The sequence below is a fragment of the Mus caroli genome, unplaced genomic scaffold, assembly GCF_978045245.1.
Source record: "Mus caroli unplaced genomic scaffold, Mus_caroli_1 scaffold_7, whole genome shotgun sequence".
In the NCBI taxonomy this organism is placed as follows: Eukaryota; Metazoa; Chordata; class Mammalia; order Rodentia; family Muridae; genus Mus; species Mus caroli.
In genome coordinates this window covers 78570001-78583869 of record NW_028227262.1, presented here as the reverse complement: position 1 = coordinate 78583869, position 13869 = coordinate 78570001, and the positions used below count along the sequence as shown (strand labels likewise).

The 13869-nt window shown below is 40.8% G+C and overlaps 1 gene segment (V, D, J or C); it reads left to right on the top strand.

Moving 5' to 3' along the window:
* Positions 1-11612: 11612 nt before the first annotated feature.
* The window catches only part of LOC110296839 (Ig kappa chain V-III region MOPC 321-like), a 23156-nt gene continuing 20899 nt past the window's right edge, over positions 11613-13869 (top strand). Inside the window, 2 exon segments of the V gene segment in view lie at positions 11613-11682; positions 11921-12214. Coding sequence covers positions 11634-11682; positions 11921-12214 — 343 coding nt within the window.

Here is a 13869-nt window from a genome sequence, read left to right as displayed (position 1 = left end):
TTTGTCTCAGGACATTTAACAGCTTTTTATCTACTACCTCTAGTACCTTTAAATAGAAAACATTTTATGTATTACATGCAAAAAAGAAAATCATTCCCAAGGACCCAAATACGTTGGTAACTAAACAACATGTAATAAATTAACAAAGTGTAAGCAAGCAAGGTAATTTTCTCAACTAGTTTCTCTTTACTGACAGACTGCATTTTGAGGTTATAAAGAATGGATCAATTATTAGGTTATTTATCTTAAAAAAATAATGTTACAAAAATCTTAAAAGAATCATAAATCTGAACGTTTATACAAAAAGCAATCAGTGGGTATCTGTCTGAGTCAGCTGGTAGGTGGAGCCTCTCAGAAAACAACGTACTCCTGTCTGCAAGCATAACAGAGTATCATTAATAGTGTTAGGGATTGGTGCTTGCCCATGGGGTGGGTCTTATGGAAGAATAAGAGGAAGGATTATGGCCCTGAAGGGGATAAAAACTTCACCAAAAAAAAAAAAAAACAAAGTCAACTAACCTAGACCCTTGGGGATCTCAGAGTCTGAACCACCAACCAAACAACATACATGGACTTGACCTATTCGTCTTTGCTAATATGTAGCAAATGTGTGGCTTGGTCTTCGTGTGAATCTCGAAAAGAGAACTGGGACTATTCCAAAAGCTGCTGCCTATATGTGGAATATATTCTACTAACTGGGTTGCCTTGTATGGCCTCAGTGGGAGAAGAAGCAACTAGACTCACAGAGCACTGAAGCACCAGGGTTGGGGAGAAACCTGATCAGAGGAGAAGTGGAGGGAGGATGGGAGAGGGAATGTGGGACCAAGTTACTGGGAGGGGAACAATAAGATCTAAAGTGAATAATTAAAAAAAAAAATAACGGAGGTACAGAGATAAACTGTGAAGCAGAAACTGGAGGAATAACCATCCAGAGACTGTTCCACATGAGAATCTGTTGGACATTGGGCTATACACAGACAGTCTGGTCTGCAGTCATCCTGAGGTCTGAACCACGGTGTGGTGATAATTCACCTACATGGCAAGGTAGGCATTCCCTCATGTCTCCTGGAACTCTGGCTCCTGTCAAAGTTACCTCCCCCCACCCATATTCCCCACAGGAGAAGCGTGGCTTTTAGTCACATAGACAATGTCCCAAGCTTCTGACCTTCAGGCTAAACACCTCCCATTTACCTAGCAACACTAAAGATAACAGCCCACCATAAGAGGAGCTGCTTGGCCCCACCTCACTCTCTTACTCTCTGCTCACTATCTCCTCTCCTCTCCTCATTCTCTCCTCTCACTCTTACTCTCTCTCTCCCTCTTACTCTAGCCCTTCTCCTCTCTCTCCTTTTCCCTCTTCTCTCCTCTTGCCCATGTCCAGTCCCTCTCTTTCTTCCCACCTTCTCTCCTTTCTACCTGATTTCTACAATTAACCTCTAAAACCATAGACTGTCTCTGTTCATCAAGGCCGGCTACACTTGGAAAATGGGATAGGCTTTCTCCTAACGAGCCATTTCTTTTTTGTTTGTTTGTTTGTTTGTTTGTTTTATTTTTAATATTTTTTATTACATATTTTCCTCAATTACATTTCCAATGCTATCCCAAAAGTCCCCCATACCACCCCACTTCCCTACCCACCCATTCCCATTCTTTTGGCCCTGGCATTCCCGTATATAGGGCCATATAAAGTTTGCCAGTCCAATGGGCCTCTCTTTCCAGTGATGGCCGACTAGGCCATCTTTCACTACATATGCAGCTAGAGACAAGAGCTCCGGGGTACTGGTTACTTCATCATATTGTTCCAACTATAGGGTTGCAGATCCCTTTAGCTCCTTGGGCACTTTCTCTAGCTTCTACATTGGGAGCCCTGTGATACATCCAATAGCTGACTGTGAGCATCCACTCCTGTGTTTGCTAGGCCCCGGCATCGTCTCACAAGAGACAGCTATATTTGGGTCCTTTCAGCAAAATCTTGCTAGTGTATGCAATGGTGTCAGCGTTTGGAAGCTGATTACGGGATGGATCCCTGGATATGGCAGTCTCTAGATGGTCCATCCTTTCATCACAGCTCGAAACTTTGTCTCTGTAACTCCTTCCATGGGTGTTTTGTTCCCAAATCTAAGAAGGGGCATATTGTCCACACTTTGGTCTTCATTCTTCTTGAGTTTCATGAGTTTAGCAAATTGTATCTTATATCTTGGGTATCCTAAGTTTTGGGCTAATATCCACTTATCAGTGAATACATATTGTGTGAGTTCCTTTGTGATTGTGTTACCTCACTCAAGATGATGCCCTCCAGGTCCATCCATTTGGCTAGGAATTTCATAAATTCATTCTTTTTAATAGCTGAGTAGTAATCCATTGTGTAAATGTACCATAATTTCTATATCCATTCCTCTATTGAGGGGCATCTGGGTTCTTTCCAGCTTCTGGCTATTATAAATAGGGCTGCTATGAACATAGTGGAGCATGTGTCCTTTTTACCGGTTGGGACATCTTCTGGATATATGCCCAGGAAAGGTATTGCTGGATCCTCCGGTAGTACTATATCCAATTTTCTGAGGAACCGCCAGACTGATTTCCAGAGTGGTTGTGCAAGCTTACAATCCCACCAACAATGGAGGAGTGTTCCTCTTTCTCCACATCCTCCCCAGCATCTGCTTTCACCTGAATTTTTTTTTAATTTTTAATATTTTTATTACATATTTTCCTCAATTACATTTCCAATGCTATCCCAAAAGTCCCCCATAGCGCCCCCCACTTCCCTACCACCCATTCCCATTCTTTTGGCCCTGGCATTCCCCTATATTGGGGCATGTAAAGTTTGCAAGTCCAATGGGCCTCTCTTTCCAGTGATGGCCGACTAGGCCATCTTTCGATACATATGCAGCTAGAGACAAGAGCTCCGGGGTTCTGGTTAGTACATCATGTTGTTCCAACAATAGGGTTGCAGATCCCTTTAGCTCCTTGGGTACTTTCTCTAGCTTCTACATTGGGAGCCCTGTGATATATCCAATAGCTGACTGTGAACATCCACTCCTGTGTTTGCTAGGCCCCGGCATCATCTCACAAGAGACAGCTATATTTGGGTCCTTTCAGCAAAATCTTGCTAGTGTATGCAATGGTGTCAGCGTTTAGAAGCTGATTATGGGATGGATTCCTGGATATGGCAGTCTCTAAATGGTCCATCCTTTCATCACAGCTACGAACTTTGTCTCTGTAACTCCTTCCCTGGGTGTTTTGTTCCCAATTCTAAGAAGGAGCACAGTGTCCACACTTTGGTCTTCATTCTTCTTGAGTTTCATGCATTTAGCAAATTGTATCTTATATCTTGGGTATCCTAAGTTTTGGGCTAATATCCACTTATCAGTGAATACATATTGTGTGAGTTCTTTTGTGATTGTGTTACTTCACTCAAGATGATGCCCTCCAGGTCCATCCATTTGGCTAGGAATTTCATAACTTCATTCTTTTTAAGCTGAGTAGTACTCCATTGTGTAAATGTACCATAATTTCTGTATCCATTCCTCTGTTGAGGGACATCTGGGTTCTTTCCAGCTTCTGGCTATTATAAATAGGGCTGCTATGAACATAGTGGAGCATGTGTCCTTTTTACCGGTTGGGACATCTTCTGGATATATGCCCAGGAGAGGTATTGCTGGATCCTCCAGTAGTACTATGTCCAATTTTCTGAGGAACCGCCAGACTGATTTCCAGAGTGGTTGTACAAGCTTGCAATCCCACCAACAATGGAGGAGTGTTCCTCTTTCTCCACATCCTCGCCAGCATCTGCTGTCACCTGAATTTTTGATCTTAGCCATTCTGACTGGTGTGAGGTGGAATCTCAGGGTTGTTTTGATTTGCATTTCCCTGATGATTAAGGATGTTGAACATTTTTTCAGGTGCTTCTCTGCCATTCGGTATTCCTCAGGTGAGAATTCTTTGTTCAGTTCTGAGCCCCATTTTTTAATGGGGTTATTTGACTTTCTGGAGTCCACCTTCTTGAGTTCTTTATATATATTGGATATTAGTCCCTTATCTGATTTAGGATAGGTAAAGATCCTTTCCCAAACTGTTAGTGGTTTTTTTGTCTTATTGATGGTGTCTTTTGCCTTGCAGAAGCTTTGCAGTTTCATGAGATCCCACTTGTCAATTCTCCATCTTACAGCACAAGCCATTGCTGTTCTATTCAAGAATTTTCCCCCTGTGCGCATATCTTCAAGGCTTTTCCCCACTTTCTCCTCTATAAGTTTCAGTGTCTCTGGTTTTATGTGAAGTTCCTTGATCCACTTAGACTTGACCTTAGTACAAGGAGATAGGAATGGATCGATTCGCATTCTTCTACATGTTAACAACCAGTTGTGCCAGCACCATTTGTTGAAAATGCTGTCTTTCTTCCATTGGATGGTTTTAGCTCCCTTGTGGAAGATCAAGTGACCATAGGTGTGTGGCTTCATTTCTGGGTCTTCAATTCTATTCCATTGGTATACTTGTCTGTCACTATACCAGTACCACACAGTTTTTATCACAATTGCTCTGTAGTAAAGCTTTAGGTCCGGCATGGTGATTCCACCAGAGGTTCTTTTATCCTTGAGAAAAGTTTTTGTTATCCTAGGTTTTTTGTTATTCCAGATGAATTTGCAGATTGCACTTTCTAATTCGTTGAAGAATTGAGTTGGAATTTTGATGGGGATTGCATTGAATCTGTAGATTGCTTTTGGCAAGATAGCCATTTTTACAATGTTGATCCTGCCAATCCATGAGCATGGGAGATCTTTCCATCTTCTGAGATCTTGTACAATTTCTTTCTTCAGAGACTTGAAGTTTTTATTATACAGATCTTTCACTTCCTTAGTTAGAGTCACGCCAAGATATTTTATATTATTTGTGACTATTGAGAAGGGTGTTGTTTCTTTAATTTCTTTCTCAGCCTGTTTATTCTTTGTGTAGAGAAAGGCCATTGATTTGCTTGAGTTAATTTTATATCCTGGTACTTCACCGAAGCTCTTTATCAGGTTTAGGAGTTCTCTGGTGGAATTTTTAGGGTCACTTATATATACTATCATATCATCTGCAAAAAGTGATATTTTGACTTCATCTTTTCCAATTTGTATCCCTTTGATCTCCTTTTGTTGTTGAATTGCTCTGTCTAGGACTTCAAGTACAATGTTGAATAGGTATGGAGAAAGTGGACAGCCTTGTCTAGTCCCTGATTTTAGAGGGATTGCTTCAAGCTTCTAACCATTAACTTTGATGTTGGCTAATGGTTTGCTGTAGATTGCTTTTATCATGTTTAGGTATGGGCCTTGAGTTTCTGATCTTTCCAAGACTTTTATCATGAATGGGTGTTGGATCTTGTCAAATGGTTTTTCCACATCTAACGAGATGATCATGTGGTTTTTGTCTTTGAGTTTGTTTATATACTGGATTACGTTGATGGATTTCTGTATATTGAACCATCCCTGCATCCCTGGGATGAAACCTATTTGGTCAGGATGGATGATTGTTTTGATGTGTTCTTGGATTCGGTTAGCAAGAACTTTATTGAGGATTTTTGCATCAATATTCATAAGGGATATTGGTCTGAAGTTTTCTATCTTTGTTGGGTCTATTTGTGGTTTAGGTATCAGAGTAATTGTGGCTTCATAGAATGAGTTGGGTAGAGTACCTTCTGTTTCTATTTTGTGGAATAGTTTGTGAAGAACTGGGATTAGATCTTCTTTGAAGGTCTGATAGAACTCTGCACTAAACCCATCTGGTCCTGGGCTTTTTTTGGTTGGGAAACTATTAATAACTGCTTCTATTTCTTTGGGGGATATAGGGCTGTTTAGATTATTAACCTGATCTTGATTCAACTTTGGTACCTGGTATCTGTCTAGAAACTTGTCCATTTCATCCAGGATCTCCAGTTTTGTTGAGTATGGCCTTTTGTAGAAGGATCTGATGGTGTTTTGGATGTCTTCAGGATCTGTTGTTATGTCTCCTTTTTCATTTCTGATTTTGTTAATTAGAATGCTTTCCCTGTGCCCTCTAGTGAGTCTGGCTAACGGTTTATCTATCTTGTTGATTTTCTCAAAGAACCAGCTCCTTGATTGGTTGATTCTTTGAATAGTTCTTCTTGTTTCCACTTGGTTGATTTCGCCCCTGAGTTTCATTATTTCCTGCTGTCTACTCCTCTTGGGTGAATTTGCTTCCTTTTGTTCTAGCGCTTTTAGGTGTGTTGTCAAGCTGCTAATGTGTGCTCTCTCTAGTTTCTTTTTGGAGGCACTCAGAGCTATGAGTTTTCCTCTTAGAAATGCTTTCATTGTGTCCCATAAGTTTGGGTATGTTGTGGCTTCATTTTCATTGAACTCTAAAAAGTCCTTAATTTCTTTCTTTATTCCTTCCTTGACCAACGTATCATTGAGAAGAGTGTTGTTCAGTTTCCACGTGAATTTTGGCTTTCTATTATTTATTTTGTTATTGAGGATCAGCCTTAGTCCATGGTGATCTGATAGGATGCATGGGACAATTTCAATATTTTTGTATCTGTTGAGGCCTGTTTTGTGACCAATTAAGTGGTCAATTTTGGAGAAGGTACCATGAGGTGCTGAGAAGAAGGTATATCCTTTTGTTTTAGGATAGAATGTTCTGTAGATATCTGCCCGATCCATTTGATTCATAACTTCTGTTAGTTTCACTGTGTCCCTGTTTAGTTTCTGTTTCCATGATCTGTCCATTGGTGAAAGTGGTGTGTTGAAGTCTCCCACTATTATTGTGTGAGGTGCAATGTGTGCTTTGAGCTTTATTAAGTTTTTTTTAATGAATGTGGTTGCCTTTGTATTTGGAGCATAGATATTCAGAATTGATAATTCCTCTTGGAGGATTTTACCTTTGATGAGTATGAAGTGTCCCACTCTGTCTTTTTTGATGACTTTGAGTTGGAAGTCAATCTTATCAGATATTAGAATGGCTACTCCAGCTTTTTTCTTCCTACCATTTGCTTGGAAAATTGTTTTCCAGCCTTTCATTCTGAGGTAGTGTCTATCTTTTTCTCTGAGATGAGTTTCCTGTAAGCAGCAAAATGTTGGGTCTTGTTTGTGTAGCCAGTTTGTTAGTCTATGTCTTTTTATTGGGGAGTTGAGTCCATTAATATTAAGAGATATTAAGGAAAAGTAATTGTTGCTTCCTGTTATTTTTGTTGTTAAAGTTGGCATTCTGTTCTTGTGGCTGTCTTCTTTTAGGTTTGTTGAGGGATTACCTTCTTGTTGTTTCTAGGGCGTGGTTCCCGTCCTTGTATTGGTTTTTTTCTGTTATTATCCTCTGAAGGGCTGGATTCGTGGAGAGATAATGTGTGAATTTGGTTTTGTCGTGGAATACTTTGGTTTCTCCATCTATGTTAATTGAGAGTTTGGCTGGGTATAGCAGCCTGGGCTGGAATTTGTGTTCTTTTAGTGTCTGTATAACATCTGTCCAGGATCTTCTGGCTTTCATAGTCTCTGGTGAAAAATCTGGTGTAATTCTGATAGGCTTGCCTTTATATGTTACTTGGCCTTTTTCTCTTACTGATTTTAGTGTTCTATCTTTATTTAGTGCATTTGTTGTTCTGATTATTATGTGTCGGGAGGTATTTCTTTTCTGGTCCAGTCTATTTGGAGTTCTGTAGGCTTCTTGTATGTTCATAGGCATCTCTTTCTTTAGATTTGGGAAGTTTTCTTCTATAATTTTGTTGAAGATGTTTGCTGGCCCTTTGAGTTGAAAATCTTCATTCTCATCCACTCCTATTATCCGTAGGTTTGGTCTTCTCATTGTGTCCTGGATTTCCTGGATGTTTTGAATTAGGATCTTTTTGCATTTTCCATTTTCTCTGATTGTTGTGCCGATGTTCTCTATGGAATCTTCTGCACCTGAGATTCTCTCTTCCATCTCTTGTATTCTGTTGCTGATGCTCGCATCTATGGTTGCAAATTTCTTTCCTAGGGTTTCTATCTCCAGCATTGCCTCACTTTGGGTTTTCTTTATTGTTTACTTCTCTTTTTAGGTCTTGGATGGTTTTATTCAATTCCATCACATGTTTGGTTGTGTTTTCCTGCAGTTCTTTAAGGGATTTTTGTGTTTCCTCTTTAATGTGTTCTACTTGTTTAGCAGTGTTCTCCTGTATTTCTTTAAGTGAGTTATTAAAGTCCTTCTTGATGTCCTTTACCATCATCATGAGATATGCTTTTAAATCCAGGTCTAGCTTTTTGGGTGTGTTGGGGTGCCCTGGACTGGGCGAAGTGGGAGTGCTGGGTTCTGATGATGGTGAGTGGTCTTGGTTTCTGTTAGTAAGATTCTTATGTTTACCTTTCGCCATCTGGTAATCTCTGGAGTTAGTTGTTATAGTTGTCTCTGTTTAGAGATTGTTCTTCTGGTGATTCTGATTACCGTCTATCAGCAGACCTGGGAGACAGGCTCTCTCCTCTGAGTTTCAGTGGTTAGAGCACTCTCTTCTGGCAAGCTCTCCTCTTACAGGGAAGGTGCACAGATATCTGGTGTTTGGACCTCCTCCTGGCCGAAGAAGAAGGCCCAAAACAGGAACATTCCCAGATGCTGTGTTGCTTTGGCAGGTCACAGATGCTGTCAGCTTCTGTGATGCACACTCTCACCTGTGCAGACTAAGTTCCTAAGTTCGGCTGAGTCCCGGAACCAAGATGGCGCTCCCTGCCCCTGAGGCAGAGGGCTCCTGTGCAGGGCAGACCACTGTCCTCCGGCTGGGAGGGTGCCGGATGTCTGCGGCCCCAAATGGGTGCTGCCTCAGCGGCTCCCGCCTGTCCCAGAAGCTGTCTGCCTCTGTGGTGCACACTCTCACCTGTGCAGACTAAGTTCCTAAGTTCGGCGGAGTCCCCCAAATTTTAATTTTTAATATAAAATCAAATCTACCTCAAAAGGGAAGATAAAATGTAAAAAAATAATATGTTAATTTCACATGATGTATATTTGTTTTGCCCTGTTTATCTCTCTTTGAACTGTAGCTGGTTCACTACACTGAATGTGCACAATAAAACACAATGATCAATCTCTATATGGCAGAAACCTGGAAGAGCAAACAATGAGCATAAGCTGAGGAGGAGGGAATTGTCCATCTTTCCTTCATCCTCCCTCTTTCCTCACTTCTGTCTGCCAAGGAACTCCGGTGGAGTCAGCTTGTGAGGCAGAAATGCCCAAAGCTGCTCATGAGAAATGAATTTCTAGGACTCTCCTCCTGGAAGTCTGACGAAAGTCAGCTCTCCAGTTTGGGTCAGTTTGACAGGCGTAAAGCCTGGAAGCTGTTCTTGAGGATCAGAGTTCCATGGAAATTCCCCTCCCAGAGGTTTGGCGTTTTCTCCTAACCCATAATAATCAAATTTCCACCGCCTTAGTCTAATGTATAGATTCACCTGCACTCTATTTAGTATTACCTTAATGTAATAACTTTTAAGATTGAATTCTAACATAGCTAAAGCCTTTTCCCAGTGTTCTTAGATTCCAGATAGCAGCAAGGAGTTTAACCTATTCAGTAACTAATTTAGCTCTACCATAAAACAATTAAGCACTAGCCATAAATTCAGTTGTCTACAGAAAGAGTCTGGAATTCTCACTGAGATAGAAATTCTTATTACAGACTACATTCCATGCCAAGAGCAAATTAATATACTATACTGATAAATGGGAATTCTCCATAAGACATAGATAAGAATTAACCAGGCCTAAGAATTCCAAGGTTCATGAATCTACTTTATTCCTGAAGCCAGGCAAGAGTTTATACCCCCCTAGCCCAATTAACGCTGGGGTGTAAAGCTCTTGCCTGGCCCAGGGCTGATTCGAAGTAAGTGCTAATCTCTAAAGTAAACATAGTCCTTTTGAAGTCACTCCTCTTGCATCTGGATGGATACTTATCCCTAACATAAACATTTATCTGGTTCCTGCAAATTCTTTTTGTAGTCACTCCTCTTGCACCTGGAAAACTTTAATGTACCGTATCTGTTATGTTTTACAATTTATGATATTCGCTGTAATATAATTAGTCTAAGCTCGACCAGAAAATTACATTCAGATTCAACACCTCTCTTGTGTGTCTGTCTGTCTGTCACTCCGTCCTAAGCTTTGCCCATCTACTCTAGAGACTCTTTTCTACGCAGGCACAGGGGCCCAAAGGGTCTACGGCATCTGTTTTTCTCATTCTTTCTTCTTTCCCCTTCCTCCCTTCCATGGTTCTTCTCTTGCTCTCCTTCCTTCCTCCTCTGTCTTCCTCCTATTTTCCTACTATCCACATTTCAATGTTTCTTACTATTTCTTCTTATCATAAGTATTCTTACAACATTATTTTCATGTGTAATTAAAATACTACTATGTCTTGTCAAACCATAAAATCTTCTAGGAAATCCATCTTTCTGACTAAATAAACCTAGAAAAAGGGCATCAGTTTGATAACATGAAGAAATATTCACTTCTCTATGTAACTATCTAACTATCTATCCATCTAACTGTCTGTCTTAGAATTTCTCTGGGGAAAAATCAACAGTTTTGTTAATTAATTTTTGATCACCATGACAAAATAAAAGATATTTGTCAATAATCTTGGATATTTTGAAAAACTACAAAAATAAAAGCTGTATCTGGGCACATCTCCATTACATGCTTCTTTTCTTTATTTTTGAACTCCTACATTTCCTGCACTATTATTTATATTCAGCAAAAAAGGACTTCCTCTCACGGGTTTTATTTAAAGGCAATGGGCTGACAGGGTGGCTCTTTGGGCAAACTACTTATCACATAGGTGAGGACCTGCCTCACATCCCAGGTACTCACAAAAAGTCTGATGTAGTGCCAGCATGGACTGTATTTGGAGTGATGATGTGGCAAGATGGGAGACAGAAACAAGAGAATGTCCACAATTACTTGGCCTAAAAAGCATTTCATGTGTAAACTTGAACAACAGATCTTTCTCAGATCTACACCCAAACTTGTTTTCTGATCTCCACCCACATACCATGGCCAGAGAAGTTACGTTCAAGCATGAACATGAACAAATATAAAAACATACAAAGAGACATCAGACACCTGCATCTAAAACATGAATCTAAAAAATAAGGTAGTAAGCAAAGAATTATGCTACTTTTGTCATTGAACCATTTTTCTCTATTCCCTCTCACATAATGGTTTCATTGGGTGTGTAACTGTTTTGAGGGATCAAGTTGTTCTTGAAATAACTTACATTTTCTACATAGTGCAGCCACAATACAACCCCCAACCTCACACCTCAAAAAGGCTAGAGAATAAATATTTAGTAGAGTAGACTGCAAGGAAAAGCTGCATGGTGTGGTGTGACCCTTTAATCCCAGCACTCGAGAGGCAGAGACTGGAGGATCTGATCTACAAAATGAGCTTCAGGACAACCAATAGATAGAAAAACCTGCCTCAAAAATGTATTTAGAAGGGTCCTTTAAGACACATGTGATGCCCTAGTAAATTTTCTGCTGACACCAACTCCCTGTGGCTGAAACAGGAGCAGGTGCCCTTGGAGCAACAGTACATACACTGCTCATTTGCATATGAAATAATTTTGTAACAGCCCAGGCTTCTTTAAGAGTAGCTGCAAGGAGCCTAAGAAGCATTCTCTCTTCCAGCTCTCAGAGATGGAGACAGACACACTCCTGCTATGGGTGCTGCTTCTCTGGGTTCCAGGTGAGGATGCAGGGAAGTGTTGGGAGCAACCTCTGTGGCCATCATGACTTTCCATGTTTCTGGATTCTTGATCATTATACTTAGGGTTTTTGTCATTGGTTTTAAGGTTCCTCGGTCCCCGGGATTTTCTGGTTTCTCAGAGTGATATCCACAATCATTCTTAAAATTTTAAACTAAAAAGTCTGCTGGGAAGGTATGTATACATACATAACAATAGTCTGTGTGTTTATCATTCCAGGCTCCACTGGTGACATTGTGCTGACCCAATCTCCAGCTTCTTTGGCTGTGTCTCTAGGGCAGAGGGTCACCATCTCCTGCAGAGCCAGCCAAAGTGTTGATAGTTATGGCAGTAGTTATATGAACTGGTACCAACAGAAACCAGGACAGCCACCCAAACTCCTCATCTATTATGCATCCAACCTAGAATCTGGGGTCCCTGCCAGGTTTAGTGGTAGTGGGTCTGGGACAGACTTCAGCCTCAACATCCATCCTATGGAGGAGGATGATACTGCAACATATTTCTGTCAGCAAAGTAATGAGTATCCTCCCACAGTGCTCCAGGGCTGAACAAAAACCTCCTGGGGTTGCAGCTCACTGAGGCTCAGTCTCTCAGTTCTCTCTTACTCTCCTGCATCTCAACACAGAGCTATAGGTTTATTTGGAAAAATAACTCAAATAATGAAACATGTTTATGAACAGATATGTATGTCCCATCCTTCATACCATGTAATTTCATTATTTCCCAACAAAATATATGGTTGTTTTAATTATTATTTATCATCTAAGTTTTTATTAACACATATTTATCTTTGGAAATGTCTCCCTTCTCCCCTCACTCCCTGACCACATCTCTGTCTATTCCCTCCACTCTCAGCGTCCTCCTTTGACTTTCCAGTCACTAAGGATTTACCATCTCTTATTTAAAATATCAAATATATAGAAAGAACTCAAGATGTTGGACTCCAGAAAACCAAATAACCCTATTAAAAAATTGGGTGTAGAGCCAAACAAAGAATTCTCAACTGAGGAATAATGAATGGATGAGAAACACCTAAAGAAATGTTCAATATCCTTACTCATCAGGGTAATGCAAATCAAAACAACCTTGAAATTCCTCACACCAGTCAGAACTGGTACCAAGAGAAACCACTAAGATCAAAAACTCAGGTGGCAGCAGATGCTGGTGAGGATGTGGAGAAAGAGGAACACTCCTCCATTGCTGGTGGGATTGCAAGCTTGTACAACCACTCTGGAAATCAGTTTTGCGGTTCCTCAGAAAATTGGACATAGTATTACCTGAGGATCCAGCTCTACCACTCCTGGGCATATATCCAAAAGATGTTCCTACATATAACAAGGACACATGCTCCACTATGTTCATAGCAGCATTTTTTTATAGTCCAAAGCTGGAAACAAACCAGATGTCCTTCAACAGAGAAATGGATACAGAAAATGTGGTATATTTACACAATGGAGTACTACTCATTTATTAAAAACAATGAATTTATGAAATTTTTAGGCAAATGGATGGATCTGGAGGGTATCATCCTGAGTGAGGTAACCCAATCACAAAAGAACTCACATGATATGTACTCACTGATAAGTAGATATTAGCCCAGAAACTCAGAATACCGAAAATACAATTCACAAACCACATGAAACTCCAGTCCTTCTTAGAATGGGAAACAAAATGCCCATAGAAGGAGTTACAGAGACAAAGTGTGGAGCAGAGACTAAAGGAACGATCATCCAGAAACTGCCCCACCTGGGGATCCATCCCATATATAACCACCAAACCATTGTGGATGCCACCAAGTGCTTGCTGACAGGAGCCTGACATAGCTGTCTCCTGAGAGGCTCTGCCAGTGTCTGACAAATACAAAAGTGGATGCTCACAGCCATCCACTGGACGGAGCTCAGGGTCCCCAATGAAAGAGCTAGTAAAAGTACCTAAGGAGCTGAAGGGATTTGGAGCCCCATAGGAGGAAGAATATGAACTAACCAGTACCCCCTGAGCTCCCTGGGATTAAGCCACCAACCAAAGAAAACACATTGTGGAACTGATGGCTCCAGCTGCATATGTAGCAGAGGATGGCCTAGTGGGTCATCAATGGGAGGAGAGGCCCTTGGTCCTGTGAAGGCTCTATGCCCCAGTGTAGGCGAATGCCAGGGCCAGGAAGGGGAAGT